The sequence below is a fragment of the Piliocolobus tephrosceles genome, chromosome 4, assembly GCF_002776525.5.
Source record: "Piliocolobus tephrosceles isolate RC106 chromosome 4, ASM277652v3, whole genome shotgun sequence".
NCBI classification, from domain to species: Eukaryota; Metazoa; Chordata; class Mammalia; order Primates; family Cercopithecidae; genus Piliocolobus; species Piliocolobus tephrosceles.
The window spans coordinates 147,459,703-147,484,937 of NC_045437.1; the positions used below are offsets into that span (position 1 = coordinate 147,459,703).

The 25,235-nt window shown below is 36.9% G+C and overlaps 1 protein-coding gene across 7 annotated transcripts in view; it reads left to right on the forward strand.

The window, feature by feature from the left end:
• The window catches only part of NR3C1 (nuclear receptor subfamily 3 group C member 1), a 125,403-nt gene extending 112,412 nt beyond the window's left edge, over nucleotides 1-12,991 (forward strand). For 5 of the 7 annotated variants that reach the window (XM_023187762.1, XM_023187763.1, XM_023187766.1 and 2 more), the window contains 2 exons: nucleotides 9,998-10,155; nucleotides 10,636-11,533. In XM_023187762.1, the coding sequence (XP_023043530.1) occupies nucleotides 9,998-10,155; nucleotides 10,636-10,788 (311 nt within the window). In that variant the 3' untranslated portion in view covers nucleotides 10,789-11,533. Of the gene's footprint in view, nucleotides 1-9,997; nucleotides 10,156-10,635 lie in introns of all 7 variants that reach the window. The other 2 variants (XM_023187769.2, XM_023187768.2) reach the window with 1 other exon arrangement.
• The last annotated feature ends 12,244 nt before the right edge of the window (nucleotides 12,992-25,235 follow it).

The window sequence follows — 25,235 nt, forward strand, 5'->3', positions numbered from 1 at the left end:
ATATCTGAAAAAATCAGCCAGAATACAATTGTTTTTAATGATTGTGTATATGTTTGTGTATATAAACCACAAGGGAGATCTGTAGGTACTGAAAATCACAACTGGAAAATGGCAACAAAGCTATAGAAACTGGAAAAACAATGACTTTTCTTAGATCCCTCAGAGAATGGAGGTCATAGGACAAACCACCACCTCAAAATCTAGAACAGACAAATACAGAGAAACAGCCAAGATCAGCTTACTGGGGAAAGATGCCACTGAAGCCAGGAAGACTAGGCAATTTTGATGAATTGCTGGAGGCTGAGCGAGGACTAGTTTCCGAGTTAAAAACTCCCAGGGACCCAGTCTTAGTGGGGGTTTCCTGCAATTTCTTGGGTTTACCCCACAGAATTTCTAACTTCCAGAAACTCCACAAGATTCTTAGGGTGAAGAATTCCCTCCTTTTTCTGGTAGAAGTAGGGGGAAGGTAAAAATTGGAAATATGTAGGAGAGTGTTCACAACAAAGGCCTGCACTGTAAGGAAAACTAATTCGACAGACCCTAATGTGACCTGGAGGGAAGGCAAATTGAGGATTCTGGCCCTGTCTTAGCCTTCTTGTCTCATTTCTGAAAATCACAGCCCAGGGATTCAGACCCACTAAAAACAACTGAGATTTAATCATAAAGATTATAAAATACTTCACCTCCCCCTCCCCAAAACCTTACCACCATATAAACAGGGCTCCAGGATAAAATAACAGTGGATTACAACTGAGAGAGCTGCAGGACACAAGCTGTTTAAGAAGTTCTTAGGAAACCCAAAGACAACAGAAGAAAAAGTAAATAAAAACAAGGAAACTAGAGGAAACTGAAGCCTCTAGTACCTACAACTACAGCAAACATTAAATACAGCCTACCTCCTAGCCAGATTAGCATGAAACCTCACGTCAAATTACTTCAGTTTTGATATATCGTGTCCAGCTTTCAACAAAAAACCATAAGGCATGATAAAATGCAAGACAAAAACCCACAGTCTGAAGAGATAAAACAAGCGTCAGAAGCAGTCCTCAGATATGACACAATATTTCAGTTATCAGATAGGGAATTTACAATACCTATGATTAGTAGGTTAAAGGCTCCAGTGGAAAAAGTAGACAATATGCAAGAAGTGATGTATGCAGAGAGGTGGAAACTCTAAAAATAAATGCTAAGGAATGCTGTAAGGAAATGCAGAATGATGTTGATGGGCTCATCAGTAGACTGAGCACAGCCAAGCAAAGAGTCAGTGAGCTTGAAGATAGGTCAAAGGAAACTCCCCCAAACTCACATGCAATATGCTGAATAGAAAAGTTATAAACATGGTAGATATTAATCCAGCTGTATCAGTAATTACTTTAAATTTGAATGTTCTAAGTACACCAATCACCTATTTTTTAACTAGGAGGTGAAAATAAAGTTTGCCACCAGATGGTCACTAAAAAATTATTAGAGGGTATACTTAGGCTAAAGAAAAAAAATCCTGGCCAGGAGTGGTGGTTCTCACCTGTAATTGCAACACTTTGGGAGGCAGGCGGATCACAGGGTCAAGAGATCAAGACCATCCTGGCTGACCTGATGGTGGTAAAACCCCATCTCTACTAAAAATACAAAAATTAGCTGGGGACGGTGTTGTATGCCTGTAGTCCCAGCTACTCAGGAGGCTGAGGCAGGAAGAATCGCTTGAACCTGGGACATGGAGGTTGCAGAGAGCCAAGATCACGCCACTGCACTCCAGCCTGGTGACAGAGCGAGACTCCATCTCAGAAAAAAATAAAAGTAATCCCATCTTTAAGAAGGACTGAAGAATAAGGAAAGTGGTAAATAATGTAGATACATTTAAACTGACATTTACTGTGTATATAAAATAACAACAGTAACAATTTCCTTGAGGGTTAAAAAACTAGAACTAAAGTATATTTAAGTTTCAAGGATGACAACTAGAAATAGGGTATGCAGGGTATGCAAAGTACCAAACCATCAGGGGAAGAGAATACCTAAGAAAAACAATTCAAAAGAATGAAAGATGTGAGAGGAGGGAGAAAAATGCATAACAAGGGCATGAAAACAGGAAGTAACAGATAAGGTATAGTAGTACAGCTAAATTCAAACACAGCAGTAGTTTCATTAAATGTAGAGATGGGGCCAGGTGCAGTGGCTCACACCTGTAATCCCATTACTTTGGGAGGCTGAGGTGGGCAGATCACTTGAGGTAAGGAGTTCGAGACCAGCCTGACCAACATGGCGAAACCCCAACTCTACTAAAAATATAAAAAGTTAGCCAGGTGTGGTGGTGCATGCCTGTTATCCCAGCTACTCGAGAGGCTGAGAGGCACAAGAATCATTTGAACCTGGGAGGCGGAGGTTGCAGTGAGCCAAGATTGTGCCACTGCTCTCCAGCCTGGGTGACAGAGGAACATTGTCTCAAAAATAAAATAAGTGTAGAGATGGACTGAATGCTCCAAGCTAATCTGACAGGATTTTAGAAATAATCCAAATTTATGCTATTTAAAAGGACTATATCTGAATAAAGATACTGAAAGGCTGAAGTAAAAGGATTGACTTTGCATAGTACAACATGGCAGACTTTTTCTGTAAAGGGCCAGATGGTAAATGTTGTTAGCTTTGCACAGTCTCTGTCACAGCTACTAAACTCTGCCCTTGTGGCAGGAACATAGTCATTGACAATACTCAAATAGAACAGGTGTGGCTGTGTTCCAATAAAACTTTATTTACAAATACAGGCTGCAAGTAGGTTTTGGCCCATAGGCCAAAGTTTGCTGGCCCCTATACTGACCAAAAGAAAACTGAAGGAGCTATGTTATTACCAAACAAAATAGATGTTAAGGCAAAATACTTATTGAAGCATTTGTTCACCAGGAAAAATAATTCTAAATATATAGTTTCAAATTACATAATACAAAAATTCATAGAACAAGAATACTTAGATACATCTTGTAAAAATAGTGAGATTTTACTATACCTTTCTCACAAATTAATCAAGCAGACAAAAAAATAAGGATATAGATGTACATTTCATCTCTATTGGGTCAGTACTGAGGTGTGAGATCATTGGGACATATGTTGAGTGTGTGTTTAAATTTATTTTTAAAACTGCCAAATTTTTCCACAATTGTCAACATTTACCAGAAATGTATGAGACTTAAGCTATGCTCTGTATCCTCCTCAGTACTTGGTACTGTCAGCCTCTTTCATCGTAGGTATACTGATGATTACAGGTACTAAGCATCTTTTCATGGGCTTATTGGCCACCTATATTTCTCATTTGGTACTGTGCCTCTTTTAATCTTTTGCCCATTTTTTAACTGAATTATTTATGTTCTTATTGGGTTTTAAGAATTATTCAAATATTCTCAGTATAGCCCTTTGTTAAATATATGTTTTGCATATGTTTTCTTTCAGTAAGTGGATTACATTTACAATTTTCTTAACAGAAAATGTAGAGATGAGCAAAAGTATATAATTCTGAAGAAAGCTTCATGTCTTTGTGTATTAAGAAAGTTTTGCTTAATCCAGGGTTAAAAAGATTTTCCACTATTTGTTTTCTTGTAGAAATTCTGTAGTTTCAGCTCACATGCTTAAGTATATGATGCAAGGTAAGGGACAAGGTTCATTTTTTTCCCCAAAATCTGTATCTGGTTGCTCCAGAACTTGACTCTCTTTTCCCTATTGAGTTACTTGGCAATTTTATAGAAAATCAGTTGTTTGTATATGTGTGGGTCTACTTTTAGACTCTTGTCTTACCCAGTGATCTGTATGCCTATATTCATATTTGATAACATCCTGTCTTGATTACTGTTGCATTACAGTAAATCTTAAAATCCGGTAATATGAATTCTCCCAATCTTTGTTCTTTTCCAAACTGTTGTTTTGGATATTCTAGTTTCCTTGCATTTCCACTTTTTTTTTTTTTTTTTTTTGGATATTCTAGCTTCCTTGCATTTCCACCTTTTTGTTTTGTTTTTTTTTTTTTGAGATGGCCGAGGCTCCTGTTGCCCAGGCTGGAGTGCAGTGGCGTGATCTTGGCTCATCGCAGCCTCAGCCTCCCCAGTAGCTGGGATTGCAGGCACCCACCATCATGCCTGGCTAATTTTTGCATTTTTAGTAGAGATGGGGTTTCGCCATGTTGGCCAGGCTAGTCTCAAACCCTGACCTCAGGTGATCCACCCACCTCGGCCTCCCAAAGTGCTGGGATTACAGGCATGAGCCACCGCGCCTGGTCTTCCACATATTTTTAAATTAGCTTGACAATTTCTACCAAAAAAGAAAGTCTTTTGGGGCTGGGTGTAGTGGTTGCTGGGTGTGGTGGTTCATGCCTGTAATCCCACCACTTTGAGAGGCCAAGGCAGGCAGATCACTTAAGCCCAAGAGTTTGAGACCAGTCTGGGCAAAATGGCGAAACCCTGTCACTACAGAAAATACAAAAAATTAGCCAGGCATGGTAGCTCGTGCCTGTAGTCCCAGCTACCCAGGAGGCTGAGGTGGGAGGTCAAGGCTGCAGTGAGCCATGATCATGCCAGTGCACTCTAGCCTGGGCAACAGAGTGAGACTCTGTCTCAAAAACACAGTCTGATGGAATTTTTATTAGGATAGCCTTGAATCTATAGATCCATTTGAAAATAATTAACATCTTAAATTTCCAATTTCCGGCAGGGCGCTGTGGCTCACACCTGTAATCCCAGCACTTTGGGAGGCCAAGGTGGGCAGATCATCAGGTCAGGAGTTCAAGACCAGCCTGACCAGCATGGTGAAACCCTGTCTCTACTAAAAATACAAAAAAAATAGCCAGGCATGGTGGCACAAGCCTGTAGTCCCAGCTACTCAGGAGGCTGAGGCGGGAGAATTGCTTGAACCTGGGAGGCAGAGGTTGCAGTGAGCCGAGATTGTGCCAGCCTAAGCAACAGAGTGAGGTTTCATCTCAAAAAAAAAAATTCCGTTGTTGAGAGAGAATAGGAATTCCAGCTTTGGAGGAATGGGGAGACCATCAAATCCTCTTTTAAAAAAAAAAAAAATAACTATACTACTAAGCAGAATATAGTTCCACAAATATTCTTCTGTAAAGAGACTCAAACAGTACATATTTGTCTTTGCAGGCCATATAGTCCCTGTTGCAATTTCTCAGTTCTACAGTTATAACAGGAAAGCAGCTATATACAATATGTGAATGCTTGTGTTCCAATACAGATTTATTTGCAAAATCAGGAAAATGGCTTGAAATGGTTTAAGATCTAGTTTTCTGACTAGATCATTGTGTATAATCTTTTCCATATATATTTTAAATTTGGTTTGCTAATATTTGATCATTTTTATATCTCTCTTTATGAAGGATGCTGATCTACAGCTTTCTTTTCTTGTGATATATTTTTCTGGCTTTGTTACCAGGGTAGTACTAGCCTCTTAAAATGAGTTGGGAAGTGTTCTCTGTTTTCTTAAAGAGTTTACAGAGATTTGATACATGTCACCAGTGAAGCCATCTGGGTCTGGTGTTTTCTTTCAGGGAAAATTTTTAATTATTAATTAGATTTGCTTACTTGTTATATAGCTCTATTCAGAATTTCTATTTTTCCTTGACTTTGTTTTGTAATTTGTGTGTTTCTATGAAATGAGCCATTTTGTCTTGAGTTGTCTAACTCGGGCATAAAGTTGTTTGTAATCTAATCCTTTAAATTTTGTGGGATCCATAGTGGTGCCCCTCCATTATACATTTTGATAATTTGTGCCTGATCATCTTTTTTTCTTGGTTAGTCTACTTAGAAATTTATTTTGTTAGTCTTTACAAAGAACTAATTTTTAGTTTCATTGAAATTTTTAGTTTCATTGATTTTGTCTACTGTTTTTTGTTTTCTGTGTCATTGATTATTATTTCTTTTTTCCTGCTTTTCATTTAATTTGTTCCTTTTTCTAGTTTAAGGTAGAAACTTCCATTATTAGTTGGAGACCTTATTTTCTTATATAGATGTTTAAAGCTAAAAATTTTTTATGTATTTTCATTCATTTCATTTTCTAATGTCCTTCATGATTTTTTTTCATTGACCCATGTGTATTGCTTTTTTACATATTTGGGGATTTCCTATATCTCTTCCTATTCATTTCTAGTTTAATTCCATTGAGGTAGGATATACATTGAATGACTCTTAATAAGTTTTCTGAGACTTTTTTAGGCACTTGCATATGGTCTATCCTGAGCGTTCCATGAGTGCTTGAAAAAAAACTTGTACTGTGCTCTTGTTAAGTAGGGTTTTATGAACGTCAGTTACGTCAAGTGGATTGATAGAGTAGTTCAAGTTTTCTGTATCTTTGCTGATTTTCTGTCTAGTTGTGCTAGATTCCTACTACTTTGTCTACATCCTTGCCAGAGCTTGGTATGGCCTTTTTATTTTTGCTCTCCTAGAGAGTATGTAGTTGACCCTTGTGACTTGCCATGCATTTAATGACTGCCCATGTTCATAGCAGCATTATTCATAATAGCAGAAAAACTTTTATCATATGCTTTTGTGCCTCAAGATCATATATCTTTCATTTTTAGTCTATTAATACGGTATAATATACTGTTTAATTTTTGAGTAATTGACTAGCCTTTCATTCCCGGGATAAATCCTATTTGGTTATGATATAATATCCTTTTTACATATGGCTGAATTCAGTGTACTGAAATATTGGTATTTTTGCATCTAAATCCATGAGGGATATATTCTGTAGCTTTGGTGTTATGATAATATGGTATTATTTCTTCCTTAAATGTCTGGTAAAACTCAGCAGCGAAGCCATCTTGGTTTGCTTGGAGCCTTTTTTGTAGAAAGGGTTTCGAGTACAAATTCATCAAATGTTTACTGATATTTGTTTATTATTGAGTGGGCTTTGTTGGTTTACATTTTTGAAGGAATTTAACTGTTTCCTTCAAATGTTGAATTTATTGGTATAAAAGTTATTCATAATATTCTTCTAATGGTTCCAGTATCTCTAGCATTATTCCCTTTCATTCCTGACACTGGTATTTAATATATTCTTGCTTTTTTTTTTTTTTTTTAACCAGTCTGGCTAAAAAGTTTTCAGTTTTACCGATGTTTTCATAGAACCAGCTTGGTCTTGATTTTGTTGTTGTTTATGCATGTTCTTAGTTATCTGTTTCTACTCTTTATCCTTTCCATTTTTCTTGTGTTTAGTTTACCAGTTTAGGGTAGAAGCATATATAATTGAGACCTTTCTTTTCTAATAAAAGCTGTTAATGCTGTAAATTTTCTAAGCACTGTCTTGATGGCATCCCACACATTTTGATATGCTGTGTTTTCAGTACTAGATATTTTAAAATTTTTCTTATGATGCCTTATTTAATCCATAGCTCACTAAATGTCAAATTCCAAACATTTGGGTTTTTCTATGGATATGTTTGTTACTGACTTCTGTTTAAATCTCATTTTTGTCAGAGAGCATTCATTGTGTGACGTAATCCTCCTAAGTATAATCAGTCTTGTTTTATGTTCTAGATTAATGTTCTGTGTATACTTGAAAAGAATGCAGTTCTTGGGTAGATTGTTTCAGAAATGTCAAATTATTGATTCTGAGACAAAGGTTTTTATAATTATAGATTGTCTGCCAAATATCCCCTTGGAGGCAAACTCTCCCCCTCCCTTTTGAGAATCAGTGATCCATAGTAGCCTTTTTGCTGGGACTAATTTAGCCTTGCTTCTGAGATGTGGCCCCTAGCTCTCTACTGAATTTCCTGCATATTTAATTAGATCTTTCTTTCCTCTATGGCCTCAAGGGATTTCACCCTAAGTATGCATGAATTTTTACTTTGTGTACCTCCTTAGTTTCCAGTAGTCTAACCTATACATTAAAGCTGCTTTAGCCTCCCCAAACTTCAATCTCTTTCTCCTCAACCCAGCAAGATTGCTAGACTCTGGGTTCCCTTTCCCTGCTCTGCAGTATGATGATTACTTTCAAGCAAAAAGGCTTAGAATTAAGATTTCTTGCTCCTAGGCTAGGTATGGCTTACCATATTTGTTTCTGTTTTCCTAGGGATCATAATCATGTATTGCTTGTTGTCCAGTTTTCCAGTAGGAGGGGAATGCCAGGCTGTACTTACTTCCTGCAGCCAAAAGAGGATGTAATGTTAGTGATTTCAATACTAAAACATTAAACAAAAAATTTGAGATGGATGAAATTATTTTATATGCATATTGAATTGGGCTTCACCATAGTTACTTATTTTTAGAATTAGGACTAACCAGCAGGGAAAAAACTGTAAGCAATCACTGTTTTACAATTTTGCAATAATTAGATTTTCTATAGTATAGTAATGTGTAAAATTAACCCATTGTTAACATAGAATGCCCTTATCACTCCTGATTAAGCAGTCTTCATTTCATGTTAATACTGATATCTTAGAAGTGTCAAGTCTTAGAAGTGTCAAGTAATGCTTTATGGAATCAAACATTTTCATACATAGTCATTAGTCTAATTCTAATCATAATCCAATGAGAAAGAGCAGGAAAGATGCTCAAGGAGGTTATATTCAAGTTCACATGGCAAGTAACAAGTAAGACCTCTTGGCTGGGCACGGTGACTTAACACCTGAAATCCCAGCACTTTGGGAGGCCGAGGCAGGTGGAATTGCTTGAACCTGGGAGGTGGAAGTTACAGCGAGCCGAGATCACACCACTGCACTCCAGTCTAGGCCACACAGCGAGACTCTGTCTTGGGCAAAACAAAAAAAACAAATTAAGACTTCTCAAAGCTCCTAAATCCATAGCTTTTCCTTTATACCAGCATCTTCTAAAAATGTCAGCAGCAGTGAAGTTTCAGTTTGGGAAATAATGCATTCCCCCTCTCTGGAGAGTGCATGGTAGTATCTCCAAGAAGTACTGAAATTCAGAAGTCTGCCTAATATGTATTAAACATTTAGCTTTTCTCAAACTTTGACCACCAAATCCTTTTTCTCCCTCTAACCATAGTTAACGCAGAATCAGTTTTCCCAGGAGCACACTGTGAAAAATGTGGCACTCTACAAAAGTCCTAATCTCCACAGGATTCAGTGAAACCATGATTAACCCTCTGTTCCTTGTCCTTATTAGTACCATTTTTTGAAGAGTAATGTAATGTATCCCCCCAAAATTTTTATACCAGTTTCACTAACCAGAATCCATGTACCTAAGGAAGGACAGATATCTGCTCCCTATTAAGACATATCTAGTAGCTACATTAAAACAAAATGTATTGCATGGCGATTTTAAGGTTATAGTTAACTGGTGATGTCACAGATACTCTAAGATGTAATTGCTGGAATAAACACTGTTGTTGAAGCCTTCTATCTATCTCGATACCAGAATTAAACTCAAGTGCAGAATGGCAGACAAAGTTAACTAAAAACCACTATTATTTCATCTGGTCTTCCAGATAGCTTTGTGAGCTAAGGAGGAAGGTATCATCACCAGTTCCATTTTATAGATGAGAAATCGAGTGATTTACTCAAGGTTAAGTCCTCCAATTCTTTGTTATCCTGCATTTTCTCTTGGCTGTAGTTTAATAATCCTGAGAAAATACTTATATTTTAGGGTGCATTAAGAGTACACAGACAGTGTTAAGTGCCCGTCTTGCATGTATGAAAAGTTACAGCAAGAAATTTGGCTGGAAACGGTGGCTCACACTTGTAATCCTAGCACTTTGGGAGGCTTAGGCAGGAGGACTGCTTGAGCCCAGGAGTTTAAGACCAGCCTGGGCAACATAGGGAGATCCTGTCTCTACAAAAAAATTTAGCCAGACCCGGTGGCTTGTGCCTACAGTCCTAGCTACTCAGGAGGCTAAGATGGGAGGATTACTTGAGCAAATGAGGTCAAGGCTCCAATGAGCTATGATTATGCCACTGCACTCCAGCCTGGGTGACACATTGAGACCCTATCTCAAAAAAAAAAAAAGAAAAGAAAAAGAAAATCCTTTAATTGACTTCATCTTAACCTTTTAGTTCCTAAGGACGGTCTGAAGAGCCAAGAGCTATTTGATGAAATTAGAATGACCTACATCAAAGAGCTAGGAAAAGCCATTGTCAAGAGGGAAGGAAACTCCAGCCAGAACTGGCAGCGGTTTTATCAACTGACAAAACTCTTGGATTCTATGCATGAAGTAAGTGTCGAACATAAAGCCAAATATAAGAACTTTCTGGGATAAAGGATGTTTTAATTAGTGCATATAATTATATACCAACAGCACCCCCACCCCATCCCCAGTTTGTGGATGTTGGTGATAGCTTCAGTTCAACTTTTGTAGACATTTTTCCTAAGACCAATTATGAACTATCCTTTCATCTTATAAAATCACGATGTTATAGAATTGAGTAACACTTTTTAAAAAGTATGATTAATCCATTAAATTAGAATAATGTACCCTTTATATAGGTACCACAGCGGTTCATGAAATAATTCCGTATAATTCTACATACAATCAAAGAAACTTGTACGGAAGTGCTTCTTTTTCACCTGGGGAATTTCAGTGAGATTGGTATATTCTAGGCCAGATGATTCTTTCAAAATAGAGGACAACAAACATGAGCTGTTCCCAGTGACCAATTTTGAAGCCTAATCATTACTGTATCTTCTCTTGCAGGTGGTTGAAAATCTTCTTAACTATTGCTTCCAAACATTTTTGGATAAGACCATGAGTATTGAATTCCCAGAGATGTTAGCTGAAATCATCACCAATCAGATACCAAAATATTCAAATGGAAATATCAAAAAACTTCTGTTTCATCAAAAGTGACTGCCTTAATAAGAATGGTTGCCTTAAAGAAAGTCGAATTAATAGCTTTTATTGTATAAACTATCAGTTTGTCCTGTAGAGGTTGTTTTATTTTTTATTGTTTTCGTCCGTTGTTTTGTTTTAAATACGCACTACATGTGGTTTATAGAGGGCCAAGACTTGGCAACAGAAGCAATTGAGTCATCACTTTTCAGTGATGGGAGAGTAAACAGTGAAATTTCATTAGTTAGTATATCCCAGAAATTAGAAACCTTAACATGTGGACGTAATCTCCATAGTCAAAGAAGGATGGCACCTAAACCACCAGTGCCCAAAGTCTGTGTGATGAACTTTCTGCTCATACTTTTTCACAGTTGGCTGGATGAAATTTTCTAGACTTTCTGTTGGTGTATCCCCCCCCTGTATAGTTAAGATAGCATTTTTGATTTATGCATGGAAACCTGAAAAAAAGTTTACAAGTGTATATCAGAAAAGGGAAGTTGTGCCTTTTATAGCTATTACTGTCTGGTTTTAACAATTTCCTTTATATTTAGTGAACTACGCTTGCTCATTTTTTCTTACATAATTTTTTATTCAAGTTATTGTACAGCTGTTTAAGATGGGCAGCTAGTTCGTAGCTTTCCCAAATAAACTCTAAACATTAATCTTCTGTGTGAAAATGGGTTGGTGCTTCTAACCTGATGGCACTTAGCTATCAGAAGACCACAAAATTGACTCAAATCTCCAGTATTCTTGTCAAAAAAAAGCTCATATTTTGTATATATCTGCTTCAGTGGAGAATTATATAGGTTGTGCAAATTCACCGTCCTAACTGGTATAGAGCACCTAGTCCAGGGACCTGCTGGGTAAACTGTGGATGATGGTTGCAAAAGACTGATTTAAAAATCACTACCAAGAGGCCCTGTCTGTACCTAATGCCCTATTTTTGCAAAGGCTATATGGCAAGAAAGCTGGTAAACTATTTGTCTTTCAGGACCTTTTGAAGTAGTTTGTATAACTTCTTAAAAGTTGTGATTCCAGAGAACCAGCTGTAACACAGCTGAGAGAATTTTAATCAGAGCAAGTAATTCCTCTCACTAAACTTTACCCAAAAACTAAATCTCTAATATGGCAAAAATGGCTAGACACCCATTTTCACATTCCCATCTGTCACCAATTGGTTAATCTTTCCTGATGGTACAGGAAAGCTCAGCTACTGATTTTTGTGATTTAGAACTGTGTGTCAGACATCCACGTTTGTAAAACTACACATCCCTAATGTGTGCCATAGAGTTTAACACAAGTCCTGTGAATTTCTTCACTGTTGAAAATTATTTTAAACAAAATAGAAGCTGTAGTAGCCCTTTCTGTGTGCACCTTACCAACTTTCTGTAAACTCAAAACTTAACATATTTACTAAGCCACAGGAAATTTGATTTCTATTCAAGGTGGCCAAATTATTTGTGTAATAGAAAACTGAAAATCTAATATTAAAAATATGGAACTTCTAATATATTTTTATATTTAGTTATAGTTTCAGATATATATCATATTGGTATTCACTAATCTGGGAAGGGAAGGGCTACTGCAGCTTTACATGCAATTTATTAAAATGATTGTAAAATAGCTTGTATAGTGTAAAATAAGAATGATTTTTAGATGAGATTGTTTTATCATGACATGTTATATATTTTTTGTAGGGGTCAAAGAAATGCTGATGGATAACCTATATGATTTATAGTTTGTACATGCATTCATACAGGCAGCGATGGTCTCAGAAACCAAACAATTTGCTCTAGGGGAAGAGGGAGATGGAGACTGGTCCTGTGTGCAGTGAAGGTTGCTGAGGCTCTGACCCAATGAGATTACAGAGGAAGTTACCCTCTGCCTCCCATTCTGACCACCCTTCTCATTCCAACAGTGAGTCGGTCAGCGCAGGTTTAGTTTACTCAATCTCCCCTTGCACTAAAGTATGTAAACAGGAGACAGTAAAGTGGTGCTTACATACTTAAAGGCACCATCTAATAGCGGGTTACTTTCACATACAGCCCTCCCCCAGCAGTTGAATGACAACAGAAGTTTGGCAATAGTTTGCATAGAGGTACCAGCAATATGTAAATAGTGCAGAATCTCATAGGTTGCCAATAATACACTAATTCCTTTCTATCCTACAACAAAAGTTTATTTCCAAATAAAATGAGGACATGTTTTTGTTTTCTTTGAATGCTTTTTGAATGTTATTTGTTATTTTCAGTATTTTGGAGAAATTATTTAATAAAAAACAATCATTTGCTTTTTGAATGCTCTCTAAAAGGGAATGTAATATTTTAAGATGGTTTGTAACCCAGCTGGATAAATTTTTGGTGCCTAAGAAAACTGCTTGAATATTTTTATCAATGACAGTGTTAAGTTTCAAAAAGAGCTTCTACAATGCAGATTATCGTTCATTTATAGAACGTTATGTGGTTAAAACCAGAAAGCACATCTCACATATTAATCTGATTTTCGTCCCAACAATCTTGGCGCTCAAAAAATAGAACTCAATGAAAAAAAGATTATGTGTACTTTGCTGTCAATAATAAGTCAACTGATATTCATCAACAACTATAGGAGGCTTTTCATTAAATGGGAAAAGAAGCTGTGCCCTTTTAGAATACGTGGGGGAAAAGAAAGTCATCTTAATTATGTTTAATTAGGGACTTAAGTGCTATATGGTGGTGCTGTTTGAAAGCAGCTTTATTTCCTATGTATGTGTTATCTGGTTATCCCAACCCAAACTACTGAAGTTTGTAGTGACTTCAGTGAGAGTTGGTTACTCACAACAAATCCTGAAAAGTATTTTTAATTACTGGTGTAAAAAAGTGACCTCCTCAGTGTTTGTAGGCATTCTGTGGGATACTATACAGGCAGAACTGAGGCACTTAGGACATAACATTTTTGGGGTATATACACCCAAATGCCTAAAACTGTGGGAGGAAACCTTGGCCATCCCAAAAGGAAAGCTAGCATGATTTGTGTCTATGAAGTGCTGGATAATTAGCATGGGATGAGCTCTGGGCATGCCCATGAAGGAAAGCCACGCTCCCTTGAGAATTCAGAGGCTAGGGAGCAATTCCAGTTTCACCTAAGTCTCATAATTTTAGTTCCCTTTTCAAAACCCTAAAAACTACACCACCATGGAATTAAAAATATTGTTATACAATACATTGATCTGTCAAACTTCCAGAACCATGGCAGCCTTCAGTGAGATTTCGATCTTGGCTGGTCACTCCCTGACTGTAGCTGTAGGTGAATGTGTTTTTTTATGTGCCTGGTTTTAGTGTCAGAAGGGAAATAAAAGTGTAAAGAGGACACTTGAAGCCCTTTGGGTGGAGTTTCATAATATCCCAGACTATTTTCAAGCAACCTGGTCCACCCAGGATTAGTGACCAGGTTTTCAGGAAAGGATTTGCTTCTCTCTAGAAAATGTCTGAAAGGATTCTATTTTCTGATGAAAGGCTGTATGAAAATACCCTCCTCAAATAACTTGCTTAACTACATATAGATTCAAGTGTGTCAATATTCTATTTTGTATATTAAATGCTATATAATGGGGACAAATCTATATTATACTGTGTATGGCATTATTAAGAAGCTTTTTCATTATTTTTTATCACAGTAATTTTAAAATGTGTAAAAATTAAAACCAGTGACTCCTGTTTAAAAATAAAAGTTGTAGTTTTTTATTCATGCTGAATAATAATCTGTAGTTAAAAAAAAAAAAAAAGTGTCTTTTTACCTAAGCAGTGAAATGTCAGACTGTAAAACCTTGTGTGGAAATGTTTAACTTTTATTTTTTCATTTAAATTTGCTGTTCTGGTATTACCAAACCACACATTTGTACCGAATTGGCAGTAAATGTTAGTTAGCCATTTACAGCAATGCCAAATATGGAGAAACATCATAATAAAAAAAAAAAATCTGCTTTTTCATTATGTGACTCCAGCATGCTTTTGTAGAACTTGTACAGTTCCGATTGTCCACTCTGATTTTTGTTCTACTAAAAGTAGAGTTACCCCCACTTCAGGAACCCTAAGATAATATGGTGGGCATTTAAATGTCGGTGTGGCAATGTTCACATGCTAATATGGCATAAATTCAAAATAAGCTTAGCCCTGGTGCCAAAGACCTGAAGATTATCCCATCCATGCCTCAAATGGTTGTGTGCCAATTACTGCAAAGGGTACTAAGGGAAGGAGAAACTCCTGAGGCTGCCTCAAATGTATGTCTTTATCACAAAATATTATATTTTATGTAAGCAAACATTATCTAGTCAAAATTCTTAGCTTATTTTAAAATCAGCTCTTCAAGAAAAGGGAATAAACATTTAATATAAATCTCATAGCAATATTGCACATAGAATAGAAAGGTGGGGCAGGGTAGTGGCAAGTCAGCTATTCTATACGATCCATTCAGTATTTTCCAGAACATTTGATTTTGAGGCCATATCCAGGAACTGGATGACCTAACAAACTTCTTTGAGTACTTTTTTTTTTTTTTTTCACAAGAGATCTCCATCACTAAGAAAAAAAGCATTGTGATTTAAAAGCCAAATTTGCCTTATCCATCATCATGTGCACCAAGTATTTGCTACCTGCCTACTATATAATATTGAAGATACAACATGAATAAGAAAAATACTATTGCTACCCTCAGTCACTTAGAGTATGTGATTGGAAAAGTGTGTAACAAACCTTTCCCAGTGTCTTCAGGTATAATGCAGAGATACCAGATATGGCATCAATATGTATACCCATTATGGCTCTACCATTCACTTTTAGTAGTAACCTTACATTTCTGTAGAACACCTTCACACACATTTTTAACAAGCCTCACCAAATGAATCAATGACATGAAAATAACGAGGCAGATTATTCTCGTTTCCATTTTCTAAGTAAACTCTATAAGAAAGTAAACAGGCTCAGAATTTAAGCAACTGATTCATAGCCCCTAGCTCCCATGTTATTGAAGTTTGAATGGAAAGCCTTTAATGAGGCCATTCATCTATCAGATGTCAAAGAGCATGTCTCTGGCCTATGGGCCTCTCAGGGAACTGGTTATGTTTTTCTGTTTTAAATTAATGCTTTACTGAGCACTTACTGTGTGCCAGGCACAATGATCATTCAACATATTATCTCATTTTATCTTAGTACCCCTCTAAAGTACTACTGTAAAGCAGTGATATTATATCCTCATTTTATTTATATCAGGAAACTGGCTTAAAGGATTGAGTAACTTGCCTAGAGTCACAAAGCTCCAGAATCCGTAGTTTTAACCACTTGAGAAATTATTAATATGCGCTAACTAGGGCGAATGAGCCCATATTGATCATTATGTGTCTGGTCTTCTGACATGTCCTCGTTTAATCCGTTTTGCTACCATATCAATTTTGACTTAGAAATTTAACAATGATACATTAGTCCCTGCTTATCTATGGAGGATATGTTCCAAGACTCCCAATGGATGCCTGAAACAGACAGAACTGAACTGTACACTTTTTCCTATATTACATACCTATGATAAAGTTAATTTACAAATTAGATGCAGCACGAGATTAACAATAACTCAGTTACAACAATATACTGTAATAAAAGTTACGTGAATGTGATCTCTCAAAAAATCATACTACACTGAGGGTAAATGAAACCACAGAAAGTGAAACTGCAGATAAGGGGGGGGACTATTGTATTTCCTTCTCTTAAAAACGTGTCCTGTACCCTAGGGTGGTTGATGATGGACAATAGTAGTTGCCCACAGATTGCAGAATGCCCTCTGTTTGTCTAATACACAACAGGGAGTCTGTCTCACTAATGCCCACTAATGCCCACAGGAAAATCGAACGTTTCTTCAAGTGATAAATAGCATATAGGATACAGTCAAACCAAGGAAGAAAGTTGTTTACAAATGAAAACCACAGTGCAAGTTAAAATTTGCTCCTAGTTTTGCAAGTAAAGAGCCAGACTTTGGGTGTAGAAAAAAAGTTGAAAATACAGAGACTTTTACACAAGGTGATTTTCTTTTTTTTTTTTTTTTTTTTTTTTTTAGAATTTCAACTAATCTCTTTTAACTGAAAGTAAATCATTCTTAAGAGTATTGGTAACTTTATAGCACTTTCTTTCTGGTGAAATAACCCTGCCCTCCCTCCATTTAGGCTTCCTGTTTCCTAGTTAAAATGAGGCAGTACTTTGTTAGGGAAATATTTTTACTTCACTTGGTTACAAACATGTTAAGTCTCAGAACAAAAGAGTTTGTGCAGACCATATCAGACACTCAAAAAACTTTCTTCACTCTATTCAAGAGACAATTTATATTCTGTTCACCTTATGTACCCTCACCAAAAATATTCAATAGGGTTATAATGTGTATATAATGTAAATAAGGCATACGTTTTTCTATTTTTGTTAAAAAGTTGCATTGTTTTAAAAGTACTATGAGTATATACATGGGGTTTTGCTAGAAATAAAAATCTAGGTCATCCAAAACCACTATAATTGTTCGCTAGGATTGCAAAAAATCAAGATAAAAATGAAATTCTTTCAATATAGCAAGGGGGACAGTGTCCACAAAAACAAGCAAAGGCGCACAAAACATGAGAATACGTCACAAATACCTCCTGATCAATTTCAAGACCTACTATGTGGCAAGCATGCTAGATGAAGCAATTCAAAGACAATTAAGGCAATACTAAGACTCCAAGGAGAGGTTCCTGCCCTCAAGGAATTAAAGATGAAAGGCAAATGACTATGCAATTCTACCCCTGTGTATCTACTCAGAAGAGATGAAAACGTGTCCACACAATGACTTGTATGCAAATGCTCATAGCAGCATTATTCTTAACAGCCAAAAAGTGGAAACAATTCAAATATCCATCAACCAATGTACAGATAAATGAAATGTGGCATACAGTGGAGAACTACCCAGTCATCAGAAGTGAGATACTGCCGGCTGGGCGCGCCAGTTCATATCTGTAATCCCAGCACTTCGGAGTGGATCACTTGAGGTCAGAAGTTCGATACCAGCCTGGCCAACATGGTGAAACCCTGTCTCTACGAAAAAATACAAACAATTGGGCACAGTGGCTCACGCCTGTAATCCCAGCACTTTGGGAGGCCAAGGTGGACAGATCACCTGAGGTTGGGAGTTCAAGACCAGCCTGACCAACATGGAGAAACCCTGTCTCTACTAAAAATACAAAATTAGTCGGGCGTGGTGGTGCATGCCTGTAATCCCAGCTACTCAGGAGGCTGAAGCAGGAGAATTGCTTGAACCCAAGAGGCAGAGGCTGAAATAGCATCACTGCACTCCAGCCGGGGCAAAAAGAGCAAAACATTGTCATATATATATAATTAGCTGGGCGTGGTAGCACGCCTGTAGTCCCAGCTACTTGGGAGAATGAGGTGGAAGAATTGCTTGAACCCGGGAGGTGGTGGTTGCAGTGAGCTAAGATCGTGTCATAGCACTCCAGCCTGTGGCAGCAGAGTGAGAGTTCATCTCTTTTAAAAAAAAAAAAAAAAAAAAAAAAAAGGTGAGATATTGCTGCATGCTATAATATGGACGAACCTCAAAATCAGGCTAAAAGACTCCAGACACAAAGGACCATATATTATTTCACTTATATGAACTGTCCAGAAAAGGCAAATCTATACAGAAAAAGAAAGCACATCAGTGGTTTCCTATGGCTAGGGATAACATTAGGGTTTAAGTGCAAATGGGCACATGAGGATACTTTTGGGGGTGACGGAAATGTTCTAACACTAGACTGTAGTAATGGTTGCACAATTCTGTAAATTTAATAAATGCTACACTTAAAATGGGTGGATTTTATATGGTATATAAATTAAATCTCAATAAATGTGTATTAAAAATATATAGAGAAAGGCAGCCAAGCAAATGTGTAACTGCCATTCAGTTGTATCAAACGCAGGCACAAACTGCTTTGAATTCATTCAAACAAGTGCAGCTATTTTTTTTGGAAAGCCTGTCAGAAGATGTCTTCATTGTGCTAGGTGTTAAAGGATGAGCTGGAGTTCAGCAGCACAAAGCCTTGCTCGTTTAATATTAATGGATGCCCCTGTAATGTTTAATTAGTTTTATGTTCTGCCCATCCCCAGAGAAGGCAACCATGTGATCTCTTTAGATCACCTACATGACAAGTAAAAAAACTCACAGCACATACATGACTACTCACTTTAAATACAAAAACAATGTCTTATATGAATACTAAGTGTTAATAACTGTTAAGACCTTAGTGGTCTTACAACTTTGGAATAAACAAATCTGGGTTCAAGCCTTGCTTCTGTTATTTACTAAGTCTGTGATCTTGAGAAAATTCTACAACCACTTTATATCTGTTTCTACATCTGAAAAATATATGTAAGGTGCTTAGCTCAACTACTATATAGCAAGCATTCAATACATGTTAGCTGTGTTTTTAGTCCTCATGAAAATCTAAGAGAAAGGGGGAATTTTTTAATGCTATCCCCAAAAATGTACAGAAGTGAGGCAAATGATGAAGAGCAGTATGAACACAGCAGTATGAACACAATAACTGCACACAAATTTCCAACCCTGCATTTCTTAATTAATCAAAGTCATGCATAAGGCTGAGGAAGGCTGTTCTGTTATTTGCCAATTCTACAGAAACTTCCAAAAAAACTGAAGAGGGGGAATACTTCTCAACTAATTCCATGAGGTCTGCATTATTCTGATAGCTAGATTAGACAAAATATAGCAAAATTACACACTAATATCCCTCATGAACATAAATGCAAAAATTCTAACCAAAATCTTAGCAAATAGAATATAATAATATATTAAAGGAAGATACATCATGACCAAGGGATTATCCCAGGAATATAGGTTTGACTTAGCATTTACAAATCAACCAATGCAATTCACAATAGTGGAAAACAGAAAAATCCACGTGATTAAGATGTCAGACAAAGCATTTGACAAAGTCTAACATACACTCTCAATTGAAAAAAAAAAAAATCAGCAAACTAGAAATAGAAGGAACTTCCTCAACCTAATAAAGGGCATCACACACAAAAAGCCATCTTCCAGCATTATACACACTTCATGGATACTTTCCTCTTAAGAACAGTAACAAAACATGGTCTGCTGTCACCACTTTCATTCACTATCGTACTGGTGGCTCTAGCCAATCCAATCAGGCAAGAAAGATAAAAGGCATCCAGATCACCAAAGAAGTAAAACTCTTTATTAACAGATGACATGATCATCTATTTAGAAATTCTGATGTGACCTTTAAAAATTAAAAAACACTACTAGACTTCAAAAAGGTGTGGTGGCTCATGCCTGTAATCTCTGCATTTTGGGAGGCCAAGGTAGGAGGACTGCTTGAGGCCAGGAGTTCACAACCAGCCTGGGCAACACAGTGGGACCCCATCTCCACAAAAAATTTTTTTAAAAAAATAACTGGGTGTGGTGGCACATGCTTGTTTTCCTAGCTACTTGGGAGGCTGAGGTGGAAGCATCACTTGAGCCTGGGAGGCTGAGGCTGCAGTGAGCCATAGTCACACCATCATATTCCTGCCTGGATGACAGTGAGACCCTGTCTCGAAAAAGAAAAAAGAAAGTTAAATGCAGAATTACCATATGATCCCACAATTCCACTACTAGGTATATACCCACAAGAGTGAAAACAGGTACTCAAGCAAACACATGTTCATACGTTCATAGCAGCATTATTCACAACAACCAAAAGGTGAAAACAGTCCAAATGTCTCCATAAACGAATGACAGATAAATCATAGTATATATAAACAATGAAATATTCAGCCACAAAAAGGAATGAAGTACTGATTTATGCTACAGCATGAGTGAAACTCCAAAGCATTAAGCATAGTAAAAGCAGCCAGATGCAAAAAGTCACATATAGTATAATTCCATTTATATGACATATATAGATTACATAAATCTATAGATACAGAATGTAGATTGCTGGTTGCCAGGGGCTGGCAGAAGAAGGGAATGGAATGGGGAGAAACTGCTAATGGGGAAGGGGTTTTACTTTGGAATGATGGAAATGTTTTAGAACCAGACAAAGGTGGTGGTGGTTGTACAACACTGTGAATATACTAAATGCCACTAAATGTATCACTTTAAAATGGTTACTTTCATGTTAGGTGAGTTTCACTTCAATAAATTATTACTTTTTAAAAAGCTACTTGGACTAACAAGTAAGCTTAGCAAGGTTGCAGGATACAACAGAGGTTGGCAAACTACAACTTAGAGCCAAACCCAACTCACTTTCTGTTTCTGTAAATAAAATGTTTTGAAACACAGATACTCATTTATTAACATATTGTCTATGCTGCTTTCATACTGTAAAAAGGAGAGTTAAGTAGTTGCAATAGAGACCATATGGCCTGCAAAGCCTAAAATATTTACTACCTGATCCTTCACAGAAAAAGTTTTCTGATGCCTGAGATACCAAATCAACATAAAAATTAATTTTATTTCTACATACTAGCAATCAACAATCATAAATTAACATTTTAAAAAATAGCATTTATAATAGCTTCAAAAATGTGACATATTTAAGTGACAAATCTGACAAAATGTTAAAAACCTCTACTACAAAATATTGCTGAGGAAAGTTCAAGATTTAAATACATGGAGGGAAGAGATACTGTTCAAAGACTCAATACAGGTTGGGTATTCCTTATCTAAAATGCCTGGGATGAGAAATGTTTTGGATTTCAAATTTTTTAGGATTTTGGAATATTTGCTTTATACTGAGTAGGTGAACAATCCCAAATTTGAATATCGGAAATCCAAAATGCTCTATCTACAAAGAGCACTTCCTTTGAGCAACACGTTGGTGCTCAAGAAGTTTTGGATTTTGGAGTATTTAGGATTTCAAGCTTGGGATGCTGAAACTGTATTAATAAGATGTCAATTGGCTGGGTGCATTGGCTCAAGCCTGTAATCCCAGCACTTTGGGAGGCCAAGACGGGTGGATCACGAGGTCAGGAGATCGAGACCATCCTGGTTAACACGGTGAAACCCCGTCACTACTAAAAAATACACAAAAAACAAACCAGGCAAGGTGGCGGGCGCCTGTAGTCCCAGCTACTCGGGAGGCTGAGGCAGGAGAATGGCGTAAACCCGGGAGGCGGAGCTTGCAGTGAGCCAAGATCCGGCCACTGCACTCCAGCCTGGGTGACAGAGCAAGACTCCGTCTCAAAAAAAAAAAAAAAAAGATGTCAATTGTGCTCAAATTAATACATAGATTCAGTGTAATCACAATAAAAATTCCAGCAGGTTTATATATAGAAATTGACATGTATATTTTAAAATTCACATGGAAATGAAAAGGACTTAAGACAACCAAAATATTTATGAAATAAAAGAACAAAGTTAAAGTACTAACACTACCTGATTCCAAAAATTATTATAGTAATCACAACAGTGTGGTACTGCATAAAGGCAGACACATAGATCAAAGGAACAGAATAGAAAGTCCAGATGTAAACCCACATATAAATATATACAAACAAGTGATTTTTTTTTTTTTTTTTTTTTTTTTTTTGAGACGGAGTCTTGCTCTGTCACCCAGGCTGGAGTGCAGTGGCGCGATCTAGGCTCACTGCAAACTCCACCTCCCGGGTTCACGCCATTCTCCTGCCTCTCAGCCTCCCGAGTAGCTGGGACTACGGGTGCCCGCTGCCACGCTCGGCTAATTTTTTGTATTTTTTTAGTAGAGACAGGGTTTCACCGCGTTAGACACGATGGTCTTGATCTCCTGACCTCATGATCCTCCCACCTTGACCTCCCGAAGTGCTGGGATTACAGGCATGAGCCACCGCGCCCAGCCACAAGTGATGTTTTTTACAAAAGTACAAAGGCAATTCATTTGTCTTATGCTCAAATGGAACATTCACCAAAGACGGACCACATTCTGAGCCATAAAGCATATCTTAACAAATTTAAGAGGAGAGAAATCATACAATGTATGCTCTCAGACCACAGTAGAATTAAACTAGAAATCAGTAACAAAGATAACTGGAAATCTCAAAATACACTGAGATTAAACAACATACTTCTATTAATAAGTAACTCATGGGTCAAAGAAGACATCTCAAAAGAAATTTAAAAAGAGTTTGAGGCTGGGTGTGGTGGCTCACGCCTATAATCCCAGAACTTTTGGAGACCAAGGCAAGCTGATGTCTTGACCTCAGGAGTTTGAGACCAGCTGGGCAACACGGTGAAACGCAGCCTCTACAAAAAAATACAAAAATTAGCTGGGCACAGTGACATATTCCTGTAGTCCCAACTACTTGGGAGGCTGAGGTGGGAGGATCACCTAAGCCCGGGAGGTCAAGGCTGCAGTGAGCCATGATCATGCCACTGTACTCAAGCCTGGGTGACAGAGTGATGCCATATCTCAAAAAATAAAATAAAAATAGTTTGGGCTGGATGAAAATGAAAACCCAATTTATTAAAATTTGTGGGATGCAATGAAAGTAGCACTCAGATGGAAATTTAGAGCACTGAATGCATATATTAGAAAAGAAAAAAAAAAGCCCTAAAATCAATCATCTAAGTAAGCTTCCACATTAGGAAATGAGTAGAAGAGCAAATTAAACACAAAGTAAGCAAAAGTAGAGCAATAATAAAAATTAAAGGATAATCAATAAAATCAAAAACAGAAAATTAATAGAAAAAAAATCAATGAAACCAAAAGCTGTTTCTTTTAAAAGATCAATAAAATTGATAAGCCTCTAGCCAAGCTAAGGGGAAAAAAGAGAGAGAGGGCACAAATTACCAACATCAGAAATCAAAGAGGGGACAGCACTACAGATCCCAGAGACACTGAAAGGATTATCAGGAATACTGTGAAAAACTCTATGCCCAAAAAGTTTATAACCTAGATGAAATGAACAAATTTCTTGAAGGATAAAAATCTGCCAAAATTCACACAAGAAAAAAACAGATGAATCAATAATTAATAACCTTCCAATAATTAATAACCTTCCAAAGCAGGGAACACCAAGCCCAGACGGGTTCACTAGTGAATTCTGCCAAACACTTGAGGGAGAAATTATACCAAGTCTCTCAATCTCTTTCAGAAGACAGAAGTAGAGGAAATACTTCCTAATTCATTCTATGAGGCCAGCATAACCCCAATACCAAAACCAGACAAAGATAGCACAAGAAAATTACAAATATCCCTCATAAACACAGATGCAAAAATCCTCAAAAAAATATTAGCAAATCAAATCCGAAAAAGAATTCTATACTACAACCAACTGAGGTTTACCCCAAGCATGCAAGTTTCAACATTCAAAAACCAATTAATGTAATCCATCACATCAGCAGGCTAAGGAAGAAAAATTACATGATCCTATCAATAGATGCAGTAAAAGCATTAAAAAAAAAAAAAAAATCCAACACCCATCTATGATAAACCTCTTAGTAAACTAGGAATAGAGGGGAACTTTCTCTACTTGGTTAAAAATATATGTATATGTACCAAAAAACCTACAGCTAGCATTATACTTAATGGTGAGAAATGAGAAGCTTTCCCAGTAAGATCAAAAACAAGGCAAGAATGTTGCCTTTCACCACTCCTTTTCAACACTGTGCTTGAATTCCCAGCTAATTTGCAGTAAGATTTAAATACATATATATTAGGAAGGAAGAAATAAAATTGTCTTTGTTCACAGATGGCATGATTGTCTATGTAAAAAATCTGAAAGAACTGACAAAAGAACTCCTAAAATCACTTACAATAAGGTTGCAGGATACAAAGTAAATACATGAAAGTTATTCGCTTCCCTATACATTCATAATGAATAAGTGGAATTATAAATTAAAAACACAACCCCAGACATTAGCACCTCCAAAAATAACATTAATACCAAAAATAGGTATTAATCTACAAAAAAGCACAAGATCTACACAATTAAAATTACAAAACTCTGATGAGAGAAATCAAAAAAGAACTAAATTAATGGAGAGATATTACATGCTCATGGATAGGAAGACTTAGTATTGTCAAGATAGTAGCTCTTCCCAACTTGCTCTACGGATTCAATGCAATCCTAATCAAAATCCCAGAAATGTTATGTTGTGGATATCAACAAAACAACTCTAAAGTTTATATGGAAAAGGAAAAGACCCAAAATAGACAACCTAATATTGAAGGAGAAGAACAAAGCCAGAAGACTGACACTACCTGACTTCAGGACTTACCATGAGGTTACAGTAATCAAAATAGTGTGATATTAGCAATAGACAAATAGTCAATGGAACAGAACAGAGAGCCCATAAATAGACCTATATAAATACAGTCAACTGGTCTTTGACAAAGGAACAAAGGCAATTCAATGCAGCAAAGAATTTTCAACTGGTGCTGGAACAACTGGCCATCACATGCAAAAACTGAATCTAGACACAGA